The sequence below is a fragment of the Dermacentor variabilis genome, chromosome 7, assembly GCF_050947875.1.
Source record: "Dermacentor variabilis isolate Ectoservices chromosome 7, ASM5094787v1, whole genome shotgun sequence".
Taxonomy (NCBI): domain Eukaryota; kingdom Metazoa; phylum Arthropoda; class Arachnida; order Ixodida; family Ixodidae; genus Dermacentor; species Dermacentor variabilis.
The window spans coordinates 157,467,469-157,490,691 of NC_134574.1; the positions used below are offsets into that span (position 1 = coordinate 157,467,469).

The window sequence follows — 23,223 nt, forward strand, 5'->3', positions numbered from 1 at the left end:
AAAGAGCAGAAAAGAAAGGATAGACAAAAACAGCCATGCCAGCTGGGACAGGCGTGAATGTTCCCGTTCACCCGAAGGACGTGTGCGTGGGACAGTTCAGCCTTGATGGAACTTTCTGTGGTTGTTGTCGTCCATGTGTGTGAGGGTTATAAGACTGTGGACATACTATGTATATACCCTGTATATGTCACTTTTCTGCTGTTGTACAGTGCAGCGCGTTGGAAAGTGTTCCTGTACTTACATGAGTATTTCTTTTGCATGCTCACTGCCATGAATGTGTTGAGCCTTCGCCCTTTTCTTTTATCGCTGTGAGAAAATTGTTTTTTTCTCGTGGTCCTTTTAGTTCATTTTCCTGTTCCTTACGGGCTCCGCAGCACCCGCGTTGGGCAGCGTATGTCAATTTTCTTTGACGGAACCTTCAGAGCCTTAATTTTACGATACAGCGCCCTTTGGCTCTTGTAGTATAGCTGGGCACATTGTGAGCCCAGTATACTCTTTAGGAGGGACGTGTAAGGTCGCTCTGATTGTTCGTGTTCTTAAGTGTCACGAATCGGCCACGTGCTTTGTGTATAGAGAGGGGGTTCACTTCCCCCCATGTCAGCCGGGCGACAGTTGCTGTGTTATGTGGGGTCACAGGCACCGCGCGGTGTTGGGTGACGCGTCGCGGCAGGTGCCAGGTGGGCGAGTGCCGATTCCGGGAAGTCGGCATTGTGCGCAAGGTGTTGGCAGTCCGCCGACGGTCACACGAGTCCACACAGACCAGCCTTGAAAGGGACCGCTGTACAAGGTATTGTGGTTGTGGCTCCCGAGTGCCTGACTAATTGGAGGCGCCGCCGAGGTTAAGAAGGGCTTAGCAACTCTGACCCCGTTCCGCATGCAGTGAGCATGGACCTAATCTTCTACGCGTCCGGAACGCAATCGCCAGCCTTGTTGTTGGGTGCGACTGCCGGTGTGGTGTCGAAGGCCAGCTTACAGTGCACGCTGTAGGAATGCGGTGCACACGTAAAGAGTGCATTCGGACGACGGCGTCTTGGAAACACACACTCGGAGAACTTTGTCTTGTAGACAATAAGTTTGAAGGACAAGGAGGGCCATCAGTCTCCCACGCGGACAAACTTTGAGTACGGCCGCACTACGTGGTATCGATGCCCCTGCTTCCGAGACATTTGCGGCCTAGACGCCGTTGGGATTTGAAACGGTCTAGCGATAACTTGTTCGGGCCTGGCGTGTTTTGCTGACCCCGTCACTAACTACGGAGAAATGAGAGGGCATCGGAGTTTTAGGGAAGAAGGAAAATAGCTTTGTTTTCCAATATGTTTATTTTGAAGAGTAAGCCCATCCCTGTGGGTTGTGGCTTAACAAACGGTTGACTCTGATTGGCAACTGAACCTGTGGGACGGGCCAACGGCCCTACCGCCTTTTTTTTTCTTTGTGTAATTGGGCTATAAAAATCGGGACGACATGCTGTCCCTCAGACTTGGCTGAAATCAGGATTGCTGATAGATCAGCGAGCCTCCGTACTATGTGCGTTAAAACGAGTCTGGGCTCTAACAGTCATTGAGACAGTCGAAGAGTGAGACTTTGTTTCTCAATTGTTCAAATTTGTAATGTATTTGTTTTACCTGCCATGTATATAGAAAAGTTTGCGTATAAATATTTCTTGTACATCTGATCTGCATCGCTTCCTGTCTGCGTTTGATCAACAACTGCCGATCATCGTCCGAGAAGCTTCAAGTTCCAACGGTGAAGCGAGGACGGAGAACGAACGAAACTTTACTGTCACTTTCGTGTTCCCCTTGAGGCGCGAATCAACCAGGATGCGGGGAAAAGCACTGACACATTTAAACGCTGTCTTAGCTTTGGCCTGTCGCGCTCCTGTCAGTGCCGTCGTCCGTGTGTGGTCCACAAACCTCGACACTGTCGTCAGCGCTGATAAAATGCTCAAAAGAGACAAAAGAACAGTGCCGTCTGGTGAATTTCTTGTGTTCTGAATGTTTTATTAACCACTAGGGGGACGAATGTGGGGGACGAATCAACCTGTGGGGGACGAATCAACCGAAAAGACATGCTATCGCGTTCGAACTAAGCGAGTATTCCTTTCATAGGAATGTATATTATCTTGTCGGGTCTTTTCAGTGCGTTCGAATTAAGCGAAAAGTCGAATTAACCAAGATAAAAATTAGAATCGACTGCGTATGCACCAAGTACCACTTAGAAAGCGCCTCGGTGGAACCTGTGACACGAACGCGGAAAACAATTTATCTGTTTCATTCCCGTTTTTCATGTGTTCTATTGCAGTTTTGCGCAGGTCTTCAAGGTGTCGTCTGCAGCAATACAGGCGAATTTTGAAGGCCTGAAAAAAAAGTTGGTAGGGGTGCTCGTCCTACGTGTGCTTCATCTGTCTATTTGTGTTAATTTACGCCTCTCTTTTAATCTACGTTCAATGTATTCTGCGGCATTTGCACATGCCATGCAGTATTCGAACAGCCAGGGCACCGCCTTCATCAAACTTTTTTCTTTCTGATTTGATTCCTTGCGGTTCGATACAACTCCATAGCCGACTTCCGTTGTATTGTGCCAATTCACTGTGCACTATCTGTAGACCTGACTATGTTAACCACATTTTTCAATGTCAAAGGTCACGACGCTAGCGCAATGCCTATTGGTTGTAGCTTCCACATCTTATTTTTCATATACAGGTATTTAAGATACCTAGCCGCTCATCTCTTCCCATTTGTACTGCTCAGACGTTCTTCGAAGCATATGTTGCGAGCTTCGAAGGACGCCCAGCCCATGTCTCCGCGTACTATTTAATTTGCACATTTCCCACGCGGACCCACTAGAACTCTTCAAAAAGACCGGTGATTACTACCCCTATCAAGCGGGCAAGTTAAGTGCACTTACGGAGAGTGCACTCGGTTTTAAGTGCACTTTCCCAAATCTAAGCGTCGCAAGCTTAGTGTACTCGCAGATGAGTGCACTCCGGTCGGAGTGCGTTCGCGGAACACACTTTGCTTGTCGAGTACGTAGCCTCGCCGCCAGCGGTGTCAACGTTACAAAATGTAACGCATGGAAAAAGGATACAGAAGTTAATTGTAGCTGTTGAACAGCTCTTAGCAAAATAATCAGAGCATAACTCGCTGATATTCTGTTCTAGCAGGATGAAATGCCGCCTCGTCGCGCGCCACCATGTTGTTCTGGATTGGCTAGGCATTCGTCTTGGTCGGCTTTGACTTGCAACACTCTTAGCATAAAAATACTTTCGTTTTTTGTTGAGTAAATATAGATTACGGTTGCTTTTTACTTATAATAAAACTGATGCAATCGCTTTTTAGAAGTTTTTATTTTTTATGTTAATCTACATCTTCAAAAAAACATGGTTTTAGTCTGTCGCCATTTTTTTTTTCTTTAGTACGAGTACACTGTTTTCCCGTTTAGCACCACGTAGCCTAAAGTGTCACTCAAGGTCCCGAAGTGCACTGTCCGTAAGTGCACTTAACTAGCCCGCTTGACAAGGGTATAACATCCAATGTCGACCGCAACACACAGCATGGGATGGGCAAATGCAAGCCCGGGTACCATTAGCCCTTCCCTTACACCTGTGCTTCACATTCGGTGCACCCCCGTAGAAATCAATAGAACTCTAGCAAAGTCGATGGCGGCGCCGTTCCTTGGCTGTCTCATGCTGTCCCTAGGATGACGCGGTACTACAGTGAGGCTCCGCGGCGATTCCTTAACTAAAATTTAGTGAACATCTGCTGCTCTCGACGACTACGCGTATGCGCTGGCACGAAGGCGTGCTTCTCCGCGGCAGCTCCTCATTGTGTAGGATTCACCATGCGGCGTTAATAAACGGCCTCAGAGATCGGGAGCCGGATGCGGGAAACATCACGCGCACTGCAGGTCTCGGACACCCCGGTTATTGAAGCGCAATTTGTTTTTCAGTGCATCATGTAACCGCACAAAAACAAGGGACAAAGAAGGAACACACGGCGCTGTGTGTTCCTTCTTTGTCCCTTGTTTTTGTGCGGTTACATGATGCATTCCAATAACGACCACCAACTAGCCCGCTTATCCCTGTTAAATTTGTTTTTCAGCTATAAGAAACGTCTCATTTAGGAACGCGATTACATTACAAGGGGCTTACAGAAGAAGCTGACCTGCGAGCAGCAGGCAAGAAAAAAGAATACTTCGGGGACAATTACACATATATGCAAAAATGATTGGAGCAGTGAATATAATAACCACATGATTACATTATCCAGTGGCCACGGACAAATTTTTATGCTACGTTCGACCAGAGTAACGGTGAATAAAAAGTAGCGCACTAACCGCAGATTGGCACAAAATAAAACTTGCATAAAACATCAATGGTATCCATGGTACAATGTATAAGCGCGACTGAACGAGGACGTAGAAACAGATACACAGACACAGCGCTGTGTGAAGCGCTGTGTCCGTGTATCTGTTTCTTTCTACGTCCTCGTTTAGTTGCGCTTATACAGTCTACCATGGATTCTAACCAACTAGCCAGCCAACGTGTTTTAATCAATGGTATGATGGGACGTCGTGGTACGTGCGATCTCCCAGTTTTCAAGGTTAACTAACTCAACCATCATCGTTGTGAAAACACATCGCAAAGAAATCCACCCTGCCTGAGACGGAGCAGAAGTCCACATTGCCTCGATTTCAGTGAATACATCCAAAACGCAAGCCATTACTTTGCACGAGCGACTCGAAAGCCAGTTCTTTTTTTTTTCTTAATCCCAAAAGCGACCTCACATGTAGATGCGTCCGCAGGCCGCTGCGGCGCTGGCGTCGCTGCGGACCTCGTTCATGTCGGCCACCATGGACCACCGATTTTTCTTTACGTCGTACCGCTCCACCGTCTTAAGGCGAGCACGGCCGTCGAAACCGCCCATGGCGTAGATGTGGCCCTGCGACAATACGACGCCCTGTTTAAAGAACTGCTGCGAAATATCACTTCAGCTCAGTTTGACTTAAAAAAAAAAAAGAATAAAACGAGTCATGGCGCAATCAAAGTAGTTGCGTGAAAGCATTGTAACCACACGCATGAGCAGCGGTCATATAACCTGTAGATAGTTGCTCGTCTTACTGACTTGTCCTTCGTGTAACTATGCTGAACAGTAGCAGACGACAGGCGCCCTAGTGGTGTGCCAGGAAAACATGCACAGTGTGACTGATATGACGTCAATTTCTGTATCGCACTCGGCATGAGATAATTTTTTTTCTAATAATTCTAGAAAATCACGCTAGTCCAGTTAGGTTAGTTTAGGTTATGTGAAAAGTAGCTAGCAGCCACTACGGCTGGCTCGGGACAGGCTGAGTCCGGGTGGTACGTCACTTCCTGCGAGCTGTAATAGCGGCACTCTTACATCCGGTGTCAAAGCCGTGAGTGGCGCTGGCTGACCCATTCCAAATCCGGAGAACACCGAGCACATGCTAATGCAATGCCAAGGGATTCGACCACCGAGACCAGTACACAACGTACACATTCAAGAAGCACTTGGATTTAAAGTGGACAGAAGCATGAACCGATCAGCACTCGAGATGAGCCAGAGGCGTTTGGAGCACTGGCGGGGAAAAAAAAGCATGGAGGAGATTGACACGATTGGATCATGTAGCGGCATAGGTAGCGGTAGAAGGTAGACAGAGAAGGAAGTATAGAAAGAGAGAGAGATATTAAGGAGATGTATACAACAATGCTAGAATGAATTGCCTGCATAGCATAACTGGTTTAATCAAGCAGGCTAGGGGACTATTTCTCCCCGCCCCGTTTCAAAGGGGATGCCAATAAATCATCTTCGAGGCCTCAGAGATTGGGTGCACGCGGCGCCCATTCTCGGATGCCATGCACTCGCAGCGCTAACCTTGCGAACGATCGGTCACGTGGCTGCTTCTTCGGGGCGAGTTCTGACCGTTTTTAAGCAGAATTACGCGTCATCGGTATCGAGCTCGGCTTTGTTCCGACATACATTTTACGAGCTCCTGCGCTCATCGAGTGAGCGACATGCGTCACTATACGACTGTATTGGAGCCTCTCCCCTTTTAGCGATTTACCGCTTACAACGATGTACAGTTCCCATAAATATGGCTCGTTTTTAAGAGGTATTTATCGCATCTGTGAACCGCGTTTAAGATACACGATGGACCTCATGCGGCGTCATGCTTGTTCCTCGGGCGCCATTTCCGGGTCATGACAAACCTAAACGCAACAACGCTTTTTTGCCCAGTAGTATACGTGCACGAAAGTTTGGCAGTGCGCAAACTGCAATATTATGTTTACAGGCGGAAAACACTCTGAACATACAGCAGCATTTTTTTCTTCTAAATAATCCTTCCGCGAAAAACAGCACGCAAGAAATTACCAATTCTAAAGCCTTGCGGTAAAACAAAGCGCCGCAGGACGTCGCTTCTATCGAGTGACCACCTTAAAAACGAAGGACGGGACAAAGAAGAGACGGGCGCTGTCATTGGGATGACCACCTATGACCAAAAACGAGCAGCCCGCATTTCCGCTTTATTGGGGGCGAGCTCCGCCGGTGGAAAAGCTGGCGCCACCGTCGGCGTGACGTGGCGTGAAGGATCACGTGGACACAGCGGCCGCGTCGGCTGCTTCGGAAGCGCCGAAGCGAGCTGAAAACGAAAGTTTAAAGTCCTATCTGTGCCGCGGTTCTGATTAAGTGGTGAGGCTTTACCGCCTTGGGTGTCCGCTTGACAACGTTCGAAAGTACTATAATAGGTAGTGGCTGCCTTTGGAGGCGTGCAGCACGGTAGGGCACTGCTCGGTGCCGCAGTGTCGGACGTACGCAACGGAGCCCGGTGCCAGCCTCATTCACACGTAGCCGCAGGGCAAGGAGCTGCGTGAAGCTTGGCTGGCGAAACTTAGAACCGGCAGACAGCCATCAGCTACAACTCGGGTATGCTGCAAGCACAGCCGCGAGGAAGATTTCTGATACGGCGCCGGGACTGCGCGATCGGTGAGCAGCAGAAAACGAGCGCTGAGAAGCTCGCCCGCGCCCGTTGCCCGGCTAATGTCATGACGGTTTGGTCTATGAACTTGTTGATGCTAGATACTGGCTAGTTCACTGGAACGGAAAGGGAGCGGTAAGACGCACATTAAAAGAAAGGCATGACATATGGTCATGTTTGTGTTATGAATTAATGCACTGGATTACGTAAAAGAAGCAGAGGGAAATCGCATCCCAAGACCGATAAATATACAGTGCGACGTAACTTGAGAAACAATATTGAAATGTCCAAGAACTTAGAAGACAGGAAAAGATTGAATCGTCGCGATGGCACATCACAGTCCCCGCAGGCATCGAAGTCTCTATAATGAAATTATTTTTGAACAGTTCTGATAGCGTCCACGGAACAATGGTTGCTAGTGTACTGTGAAATGTTCATATGCTGTGGCCTAAAGGTCACGGCACGGTCCAAAAACGCGTTCACAGCGAATGCAAAACATTGTGCGCTTACATGCATGCAGACGCGCATTCGGTCGCTGCGAACCCGTGCGATCGCTGCGTTGAGGCGTCATTCTGTTGTGCCCCATTTGGTTATACAGACAGCCTACTATAAGAACATATTTCACATAGTTTACTCTCAGCGTTTGCCTACCTTTCACGCAAGAAGCCGGTTCGGGAGACTCCATCGCGGCGACCGCGCGCAGTGGCGTTCACTGTACGTATTCGTTAAACAGATAGCGTCTGTAAACGGTTCTGTGCTTTCAGTTTGCCCAAGATTATTATATCGACAGTCAAAAACTTCCCTCGTTTTGAGAGTAATATACATAAATGTCCAGGAGGGCTACCGTGTGTTGTTTTTATTGAGCGTCGTAAGCGAAAGCTATGAGGAGCGCGCCGCGTGATCCCTCATACTACGCAAAGGAGGCGCTTCCGACAGATGGCGTCTCCGTAACTCCTCGCGCCCAACAGTACAGATGTCGCTACCAGCGCTGCGCTGCTGGCGCCGCATTTCGATGGGGGCGAAATGCGAAAACACCCGCGTACTTAGATTTAGGTGCTCGTTAAAGAACCCCAGGTGGTTGAAATTTCCGGAGTCCTCCACTACGGCGTGCTCATAATCAGAAAGTGGTTTTAGAACGTAAAACCCCGTAATTAAACTAATTAATGACGACCGATTTGTCCACAATGCGAAGCCGTTTCACTTATTCCCATTGTTTAACGGGCGGCAACCATCATCTCCGTATCTATTTACGCGCGTAACGTCTCAGCCAGGCGGCGAATCACTCTAACGAGTTGTCCTGGCCTAGCACAACCTGAAAGCATTTTCGTCGCCAAAACTTTATATACGTGCGAGAATTGTTCAGTGCGTGAGCGAACGACAGAGTGGACACATTACCTGGGCGGGGTGTTCTGGTTGCCCATCACGCGCCATTTGGCCGTGCGGCAGTTGTACGTGAGCATCCTGTTGGTAGTGGCCGTCGTCCAGCCGCCGAAAAGGAACAGGATGTCCTTGGGCAAGCGAGGCGTGAGCCACAGTTTTGGGGACAGGTCTAGGCCGGCAACTTCGCCAACAGCCATGGATTGCCGGGACAGCGTCTGCGTTAAAAATAAAACGTTTTAAGCAGGTTGCCCGACGAATTGCAGGACGCGCCGATTTGGCGGAAATCCGGACAAGGGCTGAAACAACAACCACTATGCGCGAAGTACAATACACTCGGTCACTGCAGACGGTTTACATAACCAGTGAGGACCCGAGTTCTTATTGCATTGACCTATCATATTTTACTCATATTCCGTTCCGTATTGGCGTGCAACGCTGTGGAAGCTACGCAAGAACCTGGGTCATCAAAATGCATTACTCTTCGGGCTTAGTGGTTAAAACTCACGTGGTCACACATGTATACGTGCGACCTTTCCCGCGAGGCTTCAGCGACGGGCTGGCAATGTGAAACCAGAAAAGTTAGACAACGAAAAGCAAAATGATTTAAAACAGTGCACTAACAGCCGCATGACACAGTTCTCTTGCCGGCGCCCTATAACCAGCATGTGAGTCAGCAGATAGCTTAGTACTCGGAATTTGAACATAATGTCACGTGATGGCACTACCACCACTGCTAGCTGCTCGCATCCATATAGGCGGGAGCGGCAGGATCAAGGGATTTTGCGGTGCGAGAACCTCGAGAGACTGCAATGTATTCTGGAAGCATGGATGGCTGTATAGCTTGACAAGGCTTCCTAGGTTCATTTACCTGTTTCGTTTTCTATGCTGCGTTCACTTGAAGAGTTCACCTGTCTTTCTAGATTTTATGATCACGAGAATCGCTAATTCGGTATTTCTAATCATCCAATCACCTGTAATTTGTGTATAGGTGCTTATAACGAAACCTAGTGACTCTGCGGGTTGCATGGATCACGTGCAATAATAGCACAGAGTCTTAATACGGCGTTCGTAAATGTACACTAATGGAGCACGACATATTGTCGACGCAGCATGCGCCAACATCCCTATAACAGCACATGCATTACATTTGCATTTCGCGTGTGCCACCCATACTAGTACGTGCATCATGCTGGAGCGCGTCATTCGTTTCTGGCGGGCGAACCTACAGCACACGTATACCTACATCGCGATCAACGCGTCACCAACTGCATGCCAATGCAACCGCAGACAGCATTGTCTCGATCAGCGAAAACATTGAGCAAGTGCAAGCTGTGCAGCAGAGTAGCAGCCGACCTGATGAATCACGTTCAGCACCTCCAGGCTGTCTCCATCCCCCTGGACTTGTTCGTTGGTGATGACTTTCTCGAAGTCCCTGCAACAAGAGGGACGTGAAGAGATAAGAATCGGCAGGTGACCCGGCTTCTGGGGGCCCCGCGTAACGCGCTACTGCAAACAACAATTTTCGAAACAATTCTAATTCCCGGCACCTAGAAGCAGAACACGTGACACACGCAAACATGTCGCCCGCATATCGAGGACTATAGTTCAGAAAGTGCAGCGAAATATAGGAAACCTACCATCGTCGCAGTCTTCGTTGTCTACGCCTTTGTGCGATAATTAACTACGAAGTACCTAACGGCAATTAAGTACTATAACATGGAGGGGGGGAGGCAGCATAAGCGGACATTCGCTCATACTTACTCACCTATATTATTTTCGCAGGCTTTATGCATTCAACCGCACTCACGTATACTCACGCTGGCTCTGCCACTCGCTTACGTTCCTACTCGCACACATTCATGCTCACCAACACTTACTGACTCGAACTCACACTTGCGTTCGCACCTTCAGGCACCCACTCACTCTCGTAACTCGCGTCCAGTCGAACTCGCCGACAGTCCCTGACGTTCATTCATCTGTCCACTCACACCCATCGTCACTCCCAAAAGTTCTATTTCAAGCCCGCAAAACGAGTGTTGCAGCGAGTATATGTCACTGCACACCGGCGAGGGAGTACTCCGGCCTATGCTTACAATAGCCGGTCTTCCTAAGGAGAGTGGCACACACAGGGCTAGCTACAGAAGCAGGTTCCACAATAAAGGTCACCCGATTATTCTCCTGCTGGCTCGCGTACAACACGCTGCTCCGAAATCTCGGCAGTTACGGCTCGTCGAAAGCATGAACCAATTATGTGTTCCAGATATGGGTGTTGACATTCAGCGTTGACGTACCGTGTTGCCGCAGTATTATGCAATTGATTTCTCTCCTTCCCACAGCAAGCATGAACCTATCAACATCCTCCTCCCTTTACCGTTTCCCCCACTGACGCGAAGAAATTGACGAAAGCCGTTTCCTAACAAGCAAATGCATTCCTACTACAGTCGGTGACAATATAAGAATTCTACAAACACCACCCACAAGAGTGTGCTGTGCCACTATTGAAAGTAAGCGGAAATTGGAAGAATGGTGGAAAAAAAGTAGGGAAACGACAAACAACGGAGGCGTGCAAAAACAAAGTTCACAATAGAGGTTCAGGAAGTTTGGTTATCGAGATTCATCGCTAGTATTTTTTTTTCATTTCTTTTTTTTCTTTAGCATAGGTGGGACATTAGGCTATATAATAACAAGAGCTTGGTGGCGCAACCCACCACCCCGTTTCAAAGGAGCCGCTCAATTCATGCATGCACGCACGCACGCATCCATCCATCCATCCATCCGTCCGTTCAGTGGCTCGACTGTGACGTCATGAAATGGAATGAGATCACGTGCGTGACGACAAAGCCGACGCAACGCGCAGCCGTCGCTTTACTCTAAAGACGCGGGGGTGAGGGTGCGCTCACGTGACAGAACACCGTGTGAAGCGCACGAGCGGCAGGAACTTGGCGAGGTAAACCGTCCTGCCGGGTACGTCGGCGGAGATCCACTTGAGAATGGCGGGGAACGTGTCCTCTAGCTCCTTCGGAGCGTACAACCGGTTGTCTTCCAGGAGGGTACGCAGCTCCTCTGGTGTCAGGGACGGGAACTGAGCGCTGTTCTTCCACACCTGCAATCGCATTGACCCTCGCCAATCTCTACGAAGGGGACCACGGAAATCCGGCTACGTCCAATGATATCACCATGAATCGCAGCATTGACAATAGTGAAAAGTTTCCTAGAAAAGTTACTAGAGTGATTTAACACTGCGGCCGTTGAACAACCACGGATAGGACGTGCAGTACGTGAATTTGTCTAATATTCGTGTTTGCAATTTCGGACGTTATCGAGTCTTTACCTTTCCGAAGTTCAAAGCAACTATTTTTTTTTCGTTTCCTATGATGCATCAAGGGAAACGAGCTTCTACGAGAATGGGAAATGCTAAATGTTGCCTTTATAATGCATTATTTAGTTGAAAATGATTCATTTCAATGCTCTTACCTCGCCGAAGTTCCGCAGGAGATAGCGAAAAGATTCTCCGGCAAGGTTCTCGTATCCGCAACGGGAGGCCAGGTGGTAAGTGTCGACGCAGCTCTCCGGTTCAAGATTCTGCTTGAGGGTGTTCAGGCAGTGATCCCGTATCCGGATTAACTGCGTCGACAAAATCGAATTGGAGGAAGTCTCTGCTGAGCTTCGGCAAACTTTGTATATAGTCTCAAAGAGCAACGTATGAAAGTCAACGAGCGTGGTTGCAAAAAACAGGCTACACCCTCTTTCTGCACACTGCTTTCACTGACAAAGTAGAAAAGAATTGCGCAGCGAGATGTGTTGTTCGTTGGTGCACTCTCAAATCGATTTGATTAATTCGTGAGGTTAATCGCCTCCAAGCCACACTGCGGCTACTTAAGTCGGCGTAGTTGATGCCTTGGGAGTAATTTCAACCACCTGACATATTTTTTTTTTATGATGTATAACTGAATCTAAGTATTTGTTCGCGCTTTTGATGTCTCAAACGAGGTCGTCGTTTTGACGCCGAGATCTTGAAGCAAATCCGTAGTTGCATTTTAGTGCACGTGAGCAAAGTTTCGGCTGTGGATAGCTGAACGAACCGATTACTCATTAGTTATTTACAATACCGATTAAGTTTTAACTAAACTAACAGTTCAGCGTTTCGTGCACAAAGAATACAAATGTGCTCCCCACTGCCAGAAGCAAAGGCGAACAAGTTGTTGCGATTTTCTTTTACGTGGAACAGTGCTTGAGCATTACAGGGCTAAACTTGACTCGATTTGTACACACGTGCCGTTTCGTCAGTCGACAACTGCAGGTGAGCCCGCGACTATGGCCCATGACGCAGCGATCACGTTCTGCTAGGTGCGTAATTGGGTGCGCAGACGTCGACGATTTCAGATGTTAATTGACATTCGCCGAAGATGTAACCACTTGAATAAGTCGCATTTATGGGCTGGCACTGAAGAAACATCGTTTCTTGTTTTACGGCAAGCCAATGACACGTCGAGCGTCTTTATATACGCTGTTCTTATCTGAAAACAAAAGATTCGGCAAAATTGGAGCACATTTTGTGCCTACTGCTACAAACCGCGAAATGTTCGTTGACCGAATTTCGAGACAAGATTTCATTTTGTGTTGCGGGTAGTACAGCGTAACACAGCATAACTCATCGCAATACTATGCTTGTCTGGTTTGTTAAACAACAGAATAGAATAGCAATAGTAAACAAGATAAATGTGACGTTGCCTTTGTTGGGGTCCCTGATGTCTACATTCGACCTCCAAGGGCATCATTTGCCGTAATGCAGGTGACACAATTGGCTAGGCGACGTTATAGACGCCATGCTTTTATAGGAACCATTCATCGCGAGTGTCTCATTTACGTAGCTTGACAAACCGGGCAAATAAGAAAGGTACCGCGTGTTATATGATCAGCATCATAACGTGGCCCCTTTCAATGCTGCCTCCTGCCTCACAGCCGAGGCTAGCCGTGTCACCTGTAACTCAAGGGTCCCTCCATCCTCCCTGCTGCACTCTAACATGATTTCAGTGGTTACACCAGGTCGCCGCACTTCCTGCGAGTTATGCAACTCCCTACCCTAATACCACGGTCAGGAAAGGTATATCTCCCCTTCAGCTAGACTTCCCACCGCGCCTGCGCAGCGCAAATATATAAACACAGGTTCAAAAGATTCGAGCTACCGTCGTCGCGGTTTGCAATCGCCGCCATTAAAGCCGCGACCTCGGCCCATGGCTTAGAACGCTGGCCGATGATCACGATAGAGGTGGGGCGTGCTAACGGCAACGGTCTCGAGATGCGTGCCATCCTCCTCGAAACGAAGACTGAGAAGCGCCTCGGGTAGCTCGCGACTGACCTTAAGCTTCTCGGCGAGCTCGAGCACATTGCCGACATTGTGCAGACCGATGTGCTCGTGCAGGGGAACGTGGTAGGCGAAGTCGACGAGCAGCTTGATCATCTCGTTGTTCAGGTCTTCCACCACGACCCGGATGGGCGGGATCGACTCGTTCTTCCGCTTCTGCTCGGGATTCACGCCTTCCTCGGCGAGAGTGAAGAGCACGTAGCAGCCCGAGTACCTGCATCGCAGAGGGACCGACATGGTGCCTTACCACAGGGTGCAAAACCGGAACAAAGGGAGTTCTGCAAACTTTTTTTTTTTACGTTATACTTGATTCGCTGCTGGAATGTTCGAGATTCGGGCCTTCCTTGGCGAGAGTGAAGAGAACGTAGCATACAGAACACCTGCACGCGAAATGACCGATAGTGACAACGTAGCGCTTCGCCATTACGTATCCGCGATGAACAGAGGGAGTTCCTGCAACTTATCCTTTTTAACCGCAGAAGCCACAATGGAACAGGAACGCCTGAATGAATGTAAGACAAACGAGCGCATAAAGACGCACGAACGTCCCTCCTTTTACCCACCTTGAAGACAGCCTGTGCACTGCGAGCACCACAGGCACTTGTTCTCTCCTCCGCGCGCCACGTGGCCTCGCATGGTTGGTCGTGCCTAGTGAAATTGTTGTTGCTGTTGTACTCTCAAAACATGAAATTGCACAAGCTACTCTGGGGGATCGATCATGAATCGGGCGGCGCAAGAGTTTAAAAAAATGTATTAATTTAAGAGAAAATAAATCGAAACTAAATTTGTAACTGGCAATTGTGAAATGAAAGTTACTAATAATGGATATGAAATATTACAATAAATACCTCTTCGTCGTCGTCTTCATTAAGTCGCCGCAACCCCCAATATTGCATTGCGTGTTAACAAGCGGAAACCTCAGTCTCAGAGCTATAATATTTTATTTAGTACTTATGCAGCCTCCGAACTTTAATTGTGCTGCTGTGTTGACGATACGCGTCCACTGCACCACTATTTCTGTAATCATGCCCTATTCGTCTTTTGTTCCCCTTTCCCTTTCCCATGTGCGGAGTAGCACGTTAAAGCGTACAAACTCGAGCCGACCTGGCCATCTTTCTACAAATTAATTCCACAACTAACAGACGCTGTTCAAAACATGGCGTCTATGACGTTCCCGGTTTTGTGATTGCTTCCGGCTCCTGCAGCCATCAAAAGCATACCATTCGCTATTCGTTTCTGCTACTCTGAGGCCGGTGATCCGTACTCGAGTTTTTTCGCATTTGCCCGGGCGTCGTCCGCATGCGCGAGTTGCGAGAGGGACATATGGGGACTTTTGCTGTATACAGTCTTTCACGAGACTCGGGGACTTTTTGCTGGGAATTCTTGCTTCTATACATAAAAAACAAAATGTGCGTTCGCCTCGGTAGTGCGGAGGAAGGCGCACTTTGCGCGATCCCCCACGTGTAAGAGCAGCTTAAACTTCCATCGAAACGGGACCATAACGGCCTGCGCAGAGTCCGTAATAGCGAAGCGGGAGTTGTTTGTTGTCAGCGGGTGGTACGTGTCACTGTGGCACACGTGACCCAAGGCTTCTCGCTTCGCGTGCGTTTTCAGTGGTCTGCTAGTACCACGGCCCTCCGCGACAGCAGAAGTAGATGTGTCTCACGGGCGCGCTCTGCGCATGCGCTGCCGAGCCATGCGCACAAACTTAAGTATAATCTGCAAATGAATATTTTCCCAGTGAAAACGAATTCGCAGCAGCCACATGTCATTACGTATTGGTCCGCGGCCGCTAAAGCGGCATCGGCAAGCGGATTAAGTGCTCTGCTTTTCATTCCTCTCTCCTTGAGTAAATGCACGCAGGAATAACTGTAGCGGTCACACACAAAGGCGGTACTCCTATTGGACGCCGTGCTATTATAGGCCCGTATAGGCCGCACATGCACAGTCAGCCACAGAAGTTTACGGACCAAGGGAACTCGGAAAACGTTCAGTTTCCGAGCAGCCTATAACAGTAGTCAATGAAACCGAACACCACAATGTTACTCAGATATACTAGCGGAGGCTGTAAATACAAGGCTGCGTTGTGAGGCTGCACAGATATTCAGCTTTTTCTCAGATCTCGTATTTCGTAAAATTTTGTGGCTGACGGTACTGTTCTACGGATGATTTGTTTCACGAAGGCCATGCGATAGCATTCGAAGATCCCTGAATGCTTCTCACTTCCCGGAAACTGGAGCGTATGCAACCGTAACGTTTACCGGGAAACGCTTGCCACGAACACTATGCACGAAGGCGAGCTCTGTGGTGGAACCACGGATTCTTGCGTGAGCCGGGGCGATGCGGCAGAGGCGAGCGCCATCTGGAGTTACTGCAAGGAATCGGGCGCCCCGTTCCGTGGCCCCCAAGGCACCCCATCCCGCCGGCGCGCATAAAACGGCGGACCCCGAAGCCGCTTTGTGAATGCCACGAACGGTTTGTGTGTGTGGAGGAGTTTGTTTGAATTTTCGCCTCACAGAATTATGTTTTGTCGTATAGTCAAATTACAATCCGAGAGCTATCATGTCTGTAGTTTGTGTGCAAGCGTAGTTTACGATTTTTATACATATTTTAGCTTGAGAAATTCAATTAGTTCAGTCAATTTCATGCGTCACATGGACGGCTTGGGTATATGCGATTCGGACATATTTTTGCCGGAGATATGTCTGACGCCGGACGCCGACACCGCATTTTCTGCGACACGGGCTGCTTAATGCTATCGCGTTAAAGGCGACACCGGAATACCGTGCTCGTATAGATACGGACGAGATTCCGACAAGTAAAAAAAAAAGTTCAGTGGCGATTCAGCAGTAAATGGGAGAGAAATGCGTTAGCATTACATCACGTCTCTTAGAGGTACCGTATCCACGACTTAAACCACGGTCACCACATTGCAAATGTTATTCAGGAGCTCACTCGACACACGTCCTGCCTCTTCGAGGAGCGAAGTGCAACTGACGTTGACGCGGAGCAGACCACCGTCAGTTGCACTTCGCTCCTCGAATAGGCAGGACGTGTGTCGAGTGAGCTCGTGCAGAGCACCATCAGTTGCACTATATACTTCTATCACGTGACCAGCCTTCCACACTTGACATGCTTTTTTTGTCACTTTGAAACACCTAATGTTCATGCATTAAAAGGCGAGTGGGAACGTCACTCACTTGGCAGCCAACACGAGCCGATGCGCCCAGATCTCCGAACCATCGGCAGCCTGGAACACGACGTCGCAGAACTGACGTATCTTCCTCTGATCTCGAAGTCCAGGCATAAGCCTGGCCACCACGCCCGGCGTGAAACCACGCTGCCGGCCATCGTCGTGGAAGAGCTGCGCTGCCTCGAGCTCCGCGGTGATCATGTCGCCATCGCCGGTCTTGCCGGCAGCGTCGTCGGCGTGCACAACTTCGACCGCGGCGCACATCTCTGTCTCACCACGAAGGATCGGTGGTTAGGGCAGAGGCTATACCAAGCGAGTGAGCCGGCCACAGGCAAGAGCCGCCCAGCCGGCCACAGATTGCCGCGTCATCGGCGCTCCAAGAGATGGCAGCACACCGGTCCGATCGAACCCACTAAGCCATTTGCCTTGGGCTTGATGGTTCAAATAGACCGCTATCGGCTATTTGAACGCGCTGCGTGGCATGCGCTTCCCGACTATCTCGTCTTCGACTTCGTTGTTGCTGGTGTTATTGGTATTGTTGCTGCCGTAGCATGATGATATAGAGAGAATTGGTCATTGTGCCAGGGTTCTGTGGCTACGTCTTTTTATCAACACATGTTCCGGTTGTTCTCTTTAGGATTCCTGTCATCATACTCGAAAAAGAAAAAGGTAGGTCGTAGTGAAATACGCTCTGCAGGATGTTTTGAGGCAAAAGCAGCAACAACTGTAACAGCTGGGTGACTTATGTTGGCCGAGATTATGCTGAAGTAGCTGCGGGATGCAGAACTGCGCACATTTTAATGCGTGACCATCAGGAATGTCAAAATGAAAAAAAAAAGTGTATGTATGTGAAGAGTGCGAAGCCGGTAACGTGGTCAGCAAAAATGTCATGTACGTTCGATGCAGCCTAAGTTGAATAGGGAGCAAGCCGTTTCGCTTAGACTTCTACAGACCAGCACATATCCGTGTCTGTCCGCTCTCTACGAGGCTTACCCCGACGTGTATCGCGACGACGCTCACATGCTCTGGGATTGCGGGTCGACATACCCCAAGTTTATCAAGGAGGAGTGGGACTCTCTTCTGCGTAGCCCCGCTCTAGAAAAGCAAATCCTGGCCATCCGGCGTGCCCGCGACCGGGCCGGTGGGCTAGACCTGCCGGTCCCGACGTGGGACCAGCCGGGTGCGCGACGAGTTCGAGTCCTCGCCGGACCTGCAATAAAGTTTCTTCACTCACTCACTCACTCACTCACTCACTCACTCACTCACTCACTCACTCACTCACTCACTCACTCACTCACTCACTCACTCACTCACTCACTCACTCACTCACTCACTCACTCACTCACGTGGTAGTGGCAGAGATGATGAGACAGCTCAGAAGAGCGTGTGTGTATATATATATATATATATATATATATATATATATATATATATATATATATATATATATATATATATATATATATATATATATATTATAAGGAAGGAAACCTCGGCTTAGACAGCAGGATTGCCAACAGCATCGCGTGCCGCAGAGGCTCGAACTTAGAAACTGCGCTGTGAAGCGCTCCACCCGTCATCGGCACTTCGTCGATTAAACCTCTTTATCAGAGAGGTGCGACGTAATTCTAACGCATTGCTCTCGCATTTACCGCTAAATCACCACTGGATTTTCTTAATTACCATTTGGTTTCGTTCAACCCATGCATTTATACAATGGGTCAGTGTGCGCGCGCCGCGGCGCAGCAGGTAGTGGGTTGGCCGTCGTCGACTTACTTGTGCCTTTGGTGACGGAAGTTCGGTGACATGCCCCATCTTCCCTTTCCCTCCAGGAGAGCTGGCGTAAAGGGGTTAGGCACGCACACACACACATGCCCAAAACTGGGCGAAGTTGTCAAAGAATGTTAATCAACGCTGTTGTTGGGAAGAACGAGGAGCCCCTACGGGCCCCATCTTCACAATGGCAGTGTTTCCGAGGATCCGCATCTGCATCTACAACAAGGAATATCCACAGTGCTTGCTTATGCGTATAGTGGGCCGATCCCCTGCAGTGGGTTGAGCCATACCCGCAGGCACTAAACCGAACCAAAATCAAACTGGGAATATGGCGCAATGAGCGTGGGTGGATTGCCCCGTCTCCTGTTAATCACTTTGGTGTTGTGTAGACTGATTCAAACAGTAAACGTGTAGATAGATATGTTTCTCTGACAACGGTAGTTCGCGTCCGTTTTTCCGCTAACCGAAGTTATGGGTTCGTACCAACTAGCCCGATCACAGTGTTTGCCAAATGACAGCTGCTGCGTCCCAGTGGATGGTATGGCCTGTCTTCTAGTAATGCTATAAAATTAAATCTATAAATCTATAAAATTAAAAAAAAAACCGAGTGCGGAACAGTGGGAGAGTATGCTTTCCAGCGTAAGCTTGAACGGCCAAAAGCGCCTAGTAGAGCGAGCTCGCGGGTTGGCCATACTCAGTGGAGCCTTGGACTCGGGCACCAACCATGTGATTGCAGACAGAAGAATCCATCAGAAGACGGAAGAGGCCGTCTGAAGCCGCGAAGATCTCTTTTCTGGAGCCCAATAAATGCTTTCCGATCCGATCTAGTAATGCTCGGCCAACTCGTTCGATGCCGTGTTTGTCTTTGCCACGGTTTACTGGCACTGTTTCTTTCTTTTCCTAAAATTGGCGGTTGGAGTCACAGTCTATACAGGGAATCTTGTAAAGGCTGTGATGACCCCATCGAAGTCACGCTCGATGGGGTCCTCCACGCGTACCAACTGGCCGCGGAGCTTTCTGCGAGGAACATGAGTCATCCACACGTCATAGTTGTTAATGCCTCACTTACACCACGCGTACACGGGACAGCAACGCGTTTATTCTCCTTAAGAACCGCTTAGCAGACCGGTCCGACGTCCCTGTTGAGCCAGTAGGTTACAAGGGTGACCTTTAGCGCTCAGATCCCGCCGTCGTCTTTAGGGACTGCAGTATATATACACGGAAAGCCCGGTCGAAAAGTGCAGAACCTATATACTGACCGCTTGTGTCTGATGGACTGCACTGAATGGAAGTCGAGCTACCTCCCGGTGTGCGTGGGCTTGTGGTACACGCTTGTGCGAGCCCTTTGTCGATATACGGTCAATAAGAACGTCCAGAAACCTAACGCAACCATTTTTTCTGTTCTTTCAGAGTGAGTTGGATACTAGTCTCTATGGAGTGGTCCAAAACTCATGTGACGTCGTTGCCGCGAATTGTGTGAAGGCAATCGCCGAAGCAGTGAACAAAAGACGCGGGAGCCGGCCCAACGGGTGGCACTGCCGATTCTTCGATAGCTTCTGACGAGATGGATGCAAACCTCTCAGACTGAAGCATCCATGACCGTTCCGCAAGCCGACTTGTAAAAGGACTTGTTGAACACGATGTAGCTGTCAGGCAAGCAGAAGTTCAGGAGATGGCACATCTCCTGGACTTTGCAGTCGAAGACTGTGCAAAGAGGCCAATGCGCGGTCACATTCCAAAACGTTTGTTGCATTGCACAGCAAGTTCGCGGCAGTACGCATCAGTGCAGCAAATAAAAGCCTTCGATCGCATCACTGGGCTGTCCAGAGGGCCCACGATGCGGCGGTCGGGCAAGGCCCGACTGTCCGAACGTGGGAGCGGCCCGCAGCGCGCTGAGTCGCATACCTCAGGACCTTATTAAAGTTTTGCATCCATCCATCCATCCATCCATCCATCCATCCATCCATCCATCCATCCATCCATCCATCCATCCATCGCATCACTCATTTATTGAAGCGAAGCTGTATTTGCCTACGTTCCCCGGCTTTGTCACGTCTGCTGGATCGATTGTCTGACTGAGGTGAGTGTGCCTGCATCGTTGACAGTGAAATAAGTTGGGGCCGATCCCCGGAGTGTAATCAGCGGTCGCGTACGTCACGCGTTGAGGTCACGTGATGAAGTCTCTACCCGGATGCTCCTGCGCTTGACAATACTGACCAGCGAATTTTTCCAGCAGATTTGAAAGAAGCAAGCGCACTCTTTGACGATCGTTACCGACTAATTCTTCCCGAATTTTTTTTTTATTCGTTTAGTTTTCCATAGCTTCTTTTTTATCTTCTTTCATATTTTTTTTTCTGCCCGCCTCCTTGCGCCATTCTTCCGTCAGGGCGAATCCGCGAACTCAGCGTCCGCTAGAGGCGCCACGACCGCCACGGCTCGCGTTCCCGAGAAGACGACGACGGGCTTGCGCTTCGCCAGGATCGAAGACGCCAGGATAGAAGACGCAAAGCCGCATGGAAGAAATTACTTTACAATCAGTGTCCGAGTAACTGGAGTGATTATAAATTCGCAGCTGCTGCGTTCAAGAGAACAGTATCGAATGCCAAATGCGAATATGACGAAAAACATCATGACTTCCTCTCTAAGCCCAGCAACAAAAAGGCTCTCTTCAGATTCCTGCGATACAGAAAATTCATACCGACACGACCGAATACTGAATCGATAATTCTTTCACCGCGCGAGATATCTGCTTCATCAGAATTCATAGGAAAGGGCTTAGCTCAACTCTTAACATCACGTTTGCCGAATGGGCCACTAAGGCCCTCCATCGCCGATGACTTTGTGGAAGTCACAATGTCAGAACTGTGTAATGTCCTTGGGTCTCTGCCTGCCTCAGCTCCAGGTCCTGACGGCATTTCCAATGCCATGCTAAAATTATTGTTTGAAATGTCTCCTGACGACATTCTGAATACGGTAAATTATTCTCTACAAAATTCGTGGATTCCACAAGAATGGAGGACAGCCAAAATTATTCCGTTGCTTAAAAAACAAGGAGCCGGCTACAATCTTGAGAATATTAGGCCTATCTCTCTTACGCCAAATATTGTAAAACTCATTGAAAGAGTTTTATATGATCGTATGATGGATCATATATACCAAAATTCGTTACTGAGCACATGCCAAATAGGTTTCCGGCCCGGTCTGTCCATTTGGTGCGCGCATGTAGATTTAGAAAGCCGCATCCAACTTGCTCAACAAAGAAAAGAAGTTAGTGCTTTAGTGACTCTTGACATCGCAAAAGCTTATGACAGCGTTGAGTACTCTCTACTGCTGGACCGTTTACAGTCCTACAATTTTCCTAGATATATAACGGCATGGATTTTCGAATTTCTACGAAACAGAAAATTTCATCGTTTTCAAAACGGTTTTTCTTCAAGGCAGTTCGATCAGACAGGAGGGGTGCCGCAGAGGGCTGTTCTGTCTCCTGTGCTATTTAACCTCTTGATGAGTTCAGTTCCGCTGCACCAGGATGTAAATCTGTATGTCTATGCAGATGACATTGCATTTCTCGCGACTGCTAGAGAGGTAAATTCTCTTCACCTGTCTTTGCAAGCGTACCTCGGTACTCTACCGACGTGGCTCCATGATCTCCATCTATCACTTAACGTAAACAAAAGTGCAGTCCTTGTTTTTCCGTTTTCCGGGCCGTTACAGTTATCATTAGTATACGAACAAAGAACCATTCCTCAGGTAGAGTCAATAAAATACTTGGGTATCATATATGACGGAAAACTTAACTGGCGTTCTCACATAGAGAGTATTGGAACGAAGGGGACACGAGCCGTAGGTCTACTACGTAGAATTTGTAACCGACGTTCTGGTATGCGAAGTGACACACTAATTATGATTTATCGTATGTATATACGACCGATTCTAGAATTTGGCTGTGTTTTATTCTCTGGAAGTGCAAAATATAAGTTAAGGCCCCTTATTCTGTTAGAAAGAGAAGCTCTTCGACTATGTTTAGGTCTCCCTAAATTTGTTGCTAATAATGTATTATACCAGGAAGCGCGCCTACCTACTCTTCACACGCGATTCCGCATGCTTACGGTTCAAGCCTACTTAAGAGCTTATGAATCTTCGCTACGACGAGGACAATATGCATTTATTAGTGAACCAAATCCATTCTTTGAGAACACGTGGTCACGGTTGCATACCCCACAAGTTGTATTTGTGCAAGCACAATTGACACCTTTAAATGTAAGCCTTAGAGAAATAATTCCGCTTCATAGCTCTACAGGATCCCTCAAAATTGAATTTGCAGACATTTTTCCTAACAATGCAAAATTTCTGCCCACAACATATTTGAATGACCGTTTACAAGAATATTTGGCCCGTTTCAAAATAAATGTTATAGCGACTGATGCTTCTTCGTGTGAAGAGAAGGCAGGCGTGGGTATCTACTCACCATCCCTCGACTGGTCTTTCTCACTTCGCCTACCAGATTACACATCAA

General features: G+C 48.6%; 1 protein-coding gene across 1 annotated transcript in view; it reads right to left on the reverse strand.

Annotated features, from left to right (window-relative positions):
- Window positions 1-17,195, reverse strand: part of LOC142588909 (kelch-like protein diablo) — a 30,444-nt gene extending 13,249 nt beyond the window's left edge. The window contains exons 1-7 of the mRNA XM_075700720.1: window positions 16,939-17,195; window positions 14,302-14,412; window positions 13,733-13,952; window positions 11,848-11,997; window positions 9,727-9,805; window positions 8,389-8,588; window positions 4,783-4,937 (exon numbers count right to left, since the gene is read on the reverse strand). Coding sequence (XP_075556835.1) covers window positions 4,783-4,937; window positions 8,389-8,588; window positions 9,727-9,805; window positions 11,848-11,997; window positions 13,733-13,952; window positions 14,302-14,412; window positions 16,939-17,195 — 1,172 coding nt within the window. The remainder of the gene's footprint in view (window positions 1-4,782; window positions 4,938-8,388; window positions 8,589-9,726; window positions 9,806-11,847; window positions 11,998-13,732; window positions 13,953-14,301; window positions 14,413-16,938) is intronic.
- Window positions 17,196-23,223: the final 6,028 nt, after the last annotated feature.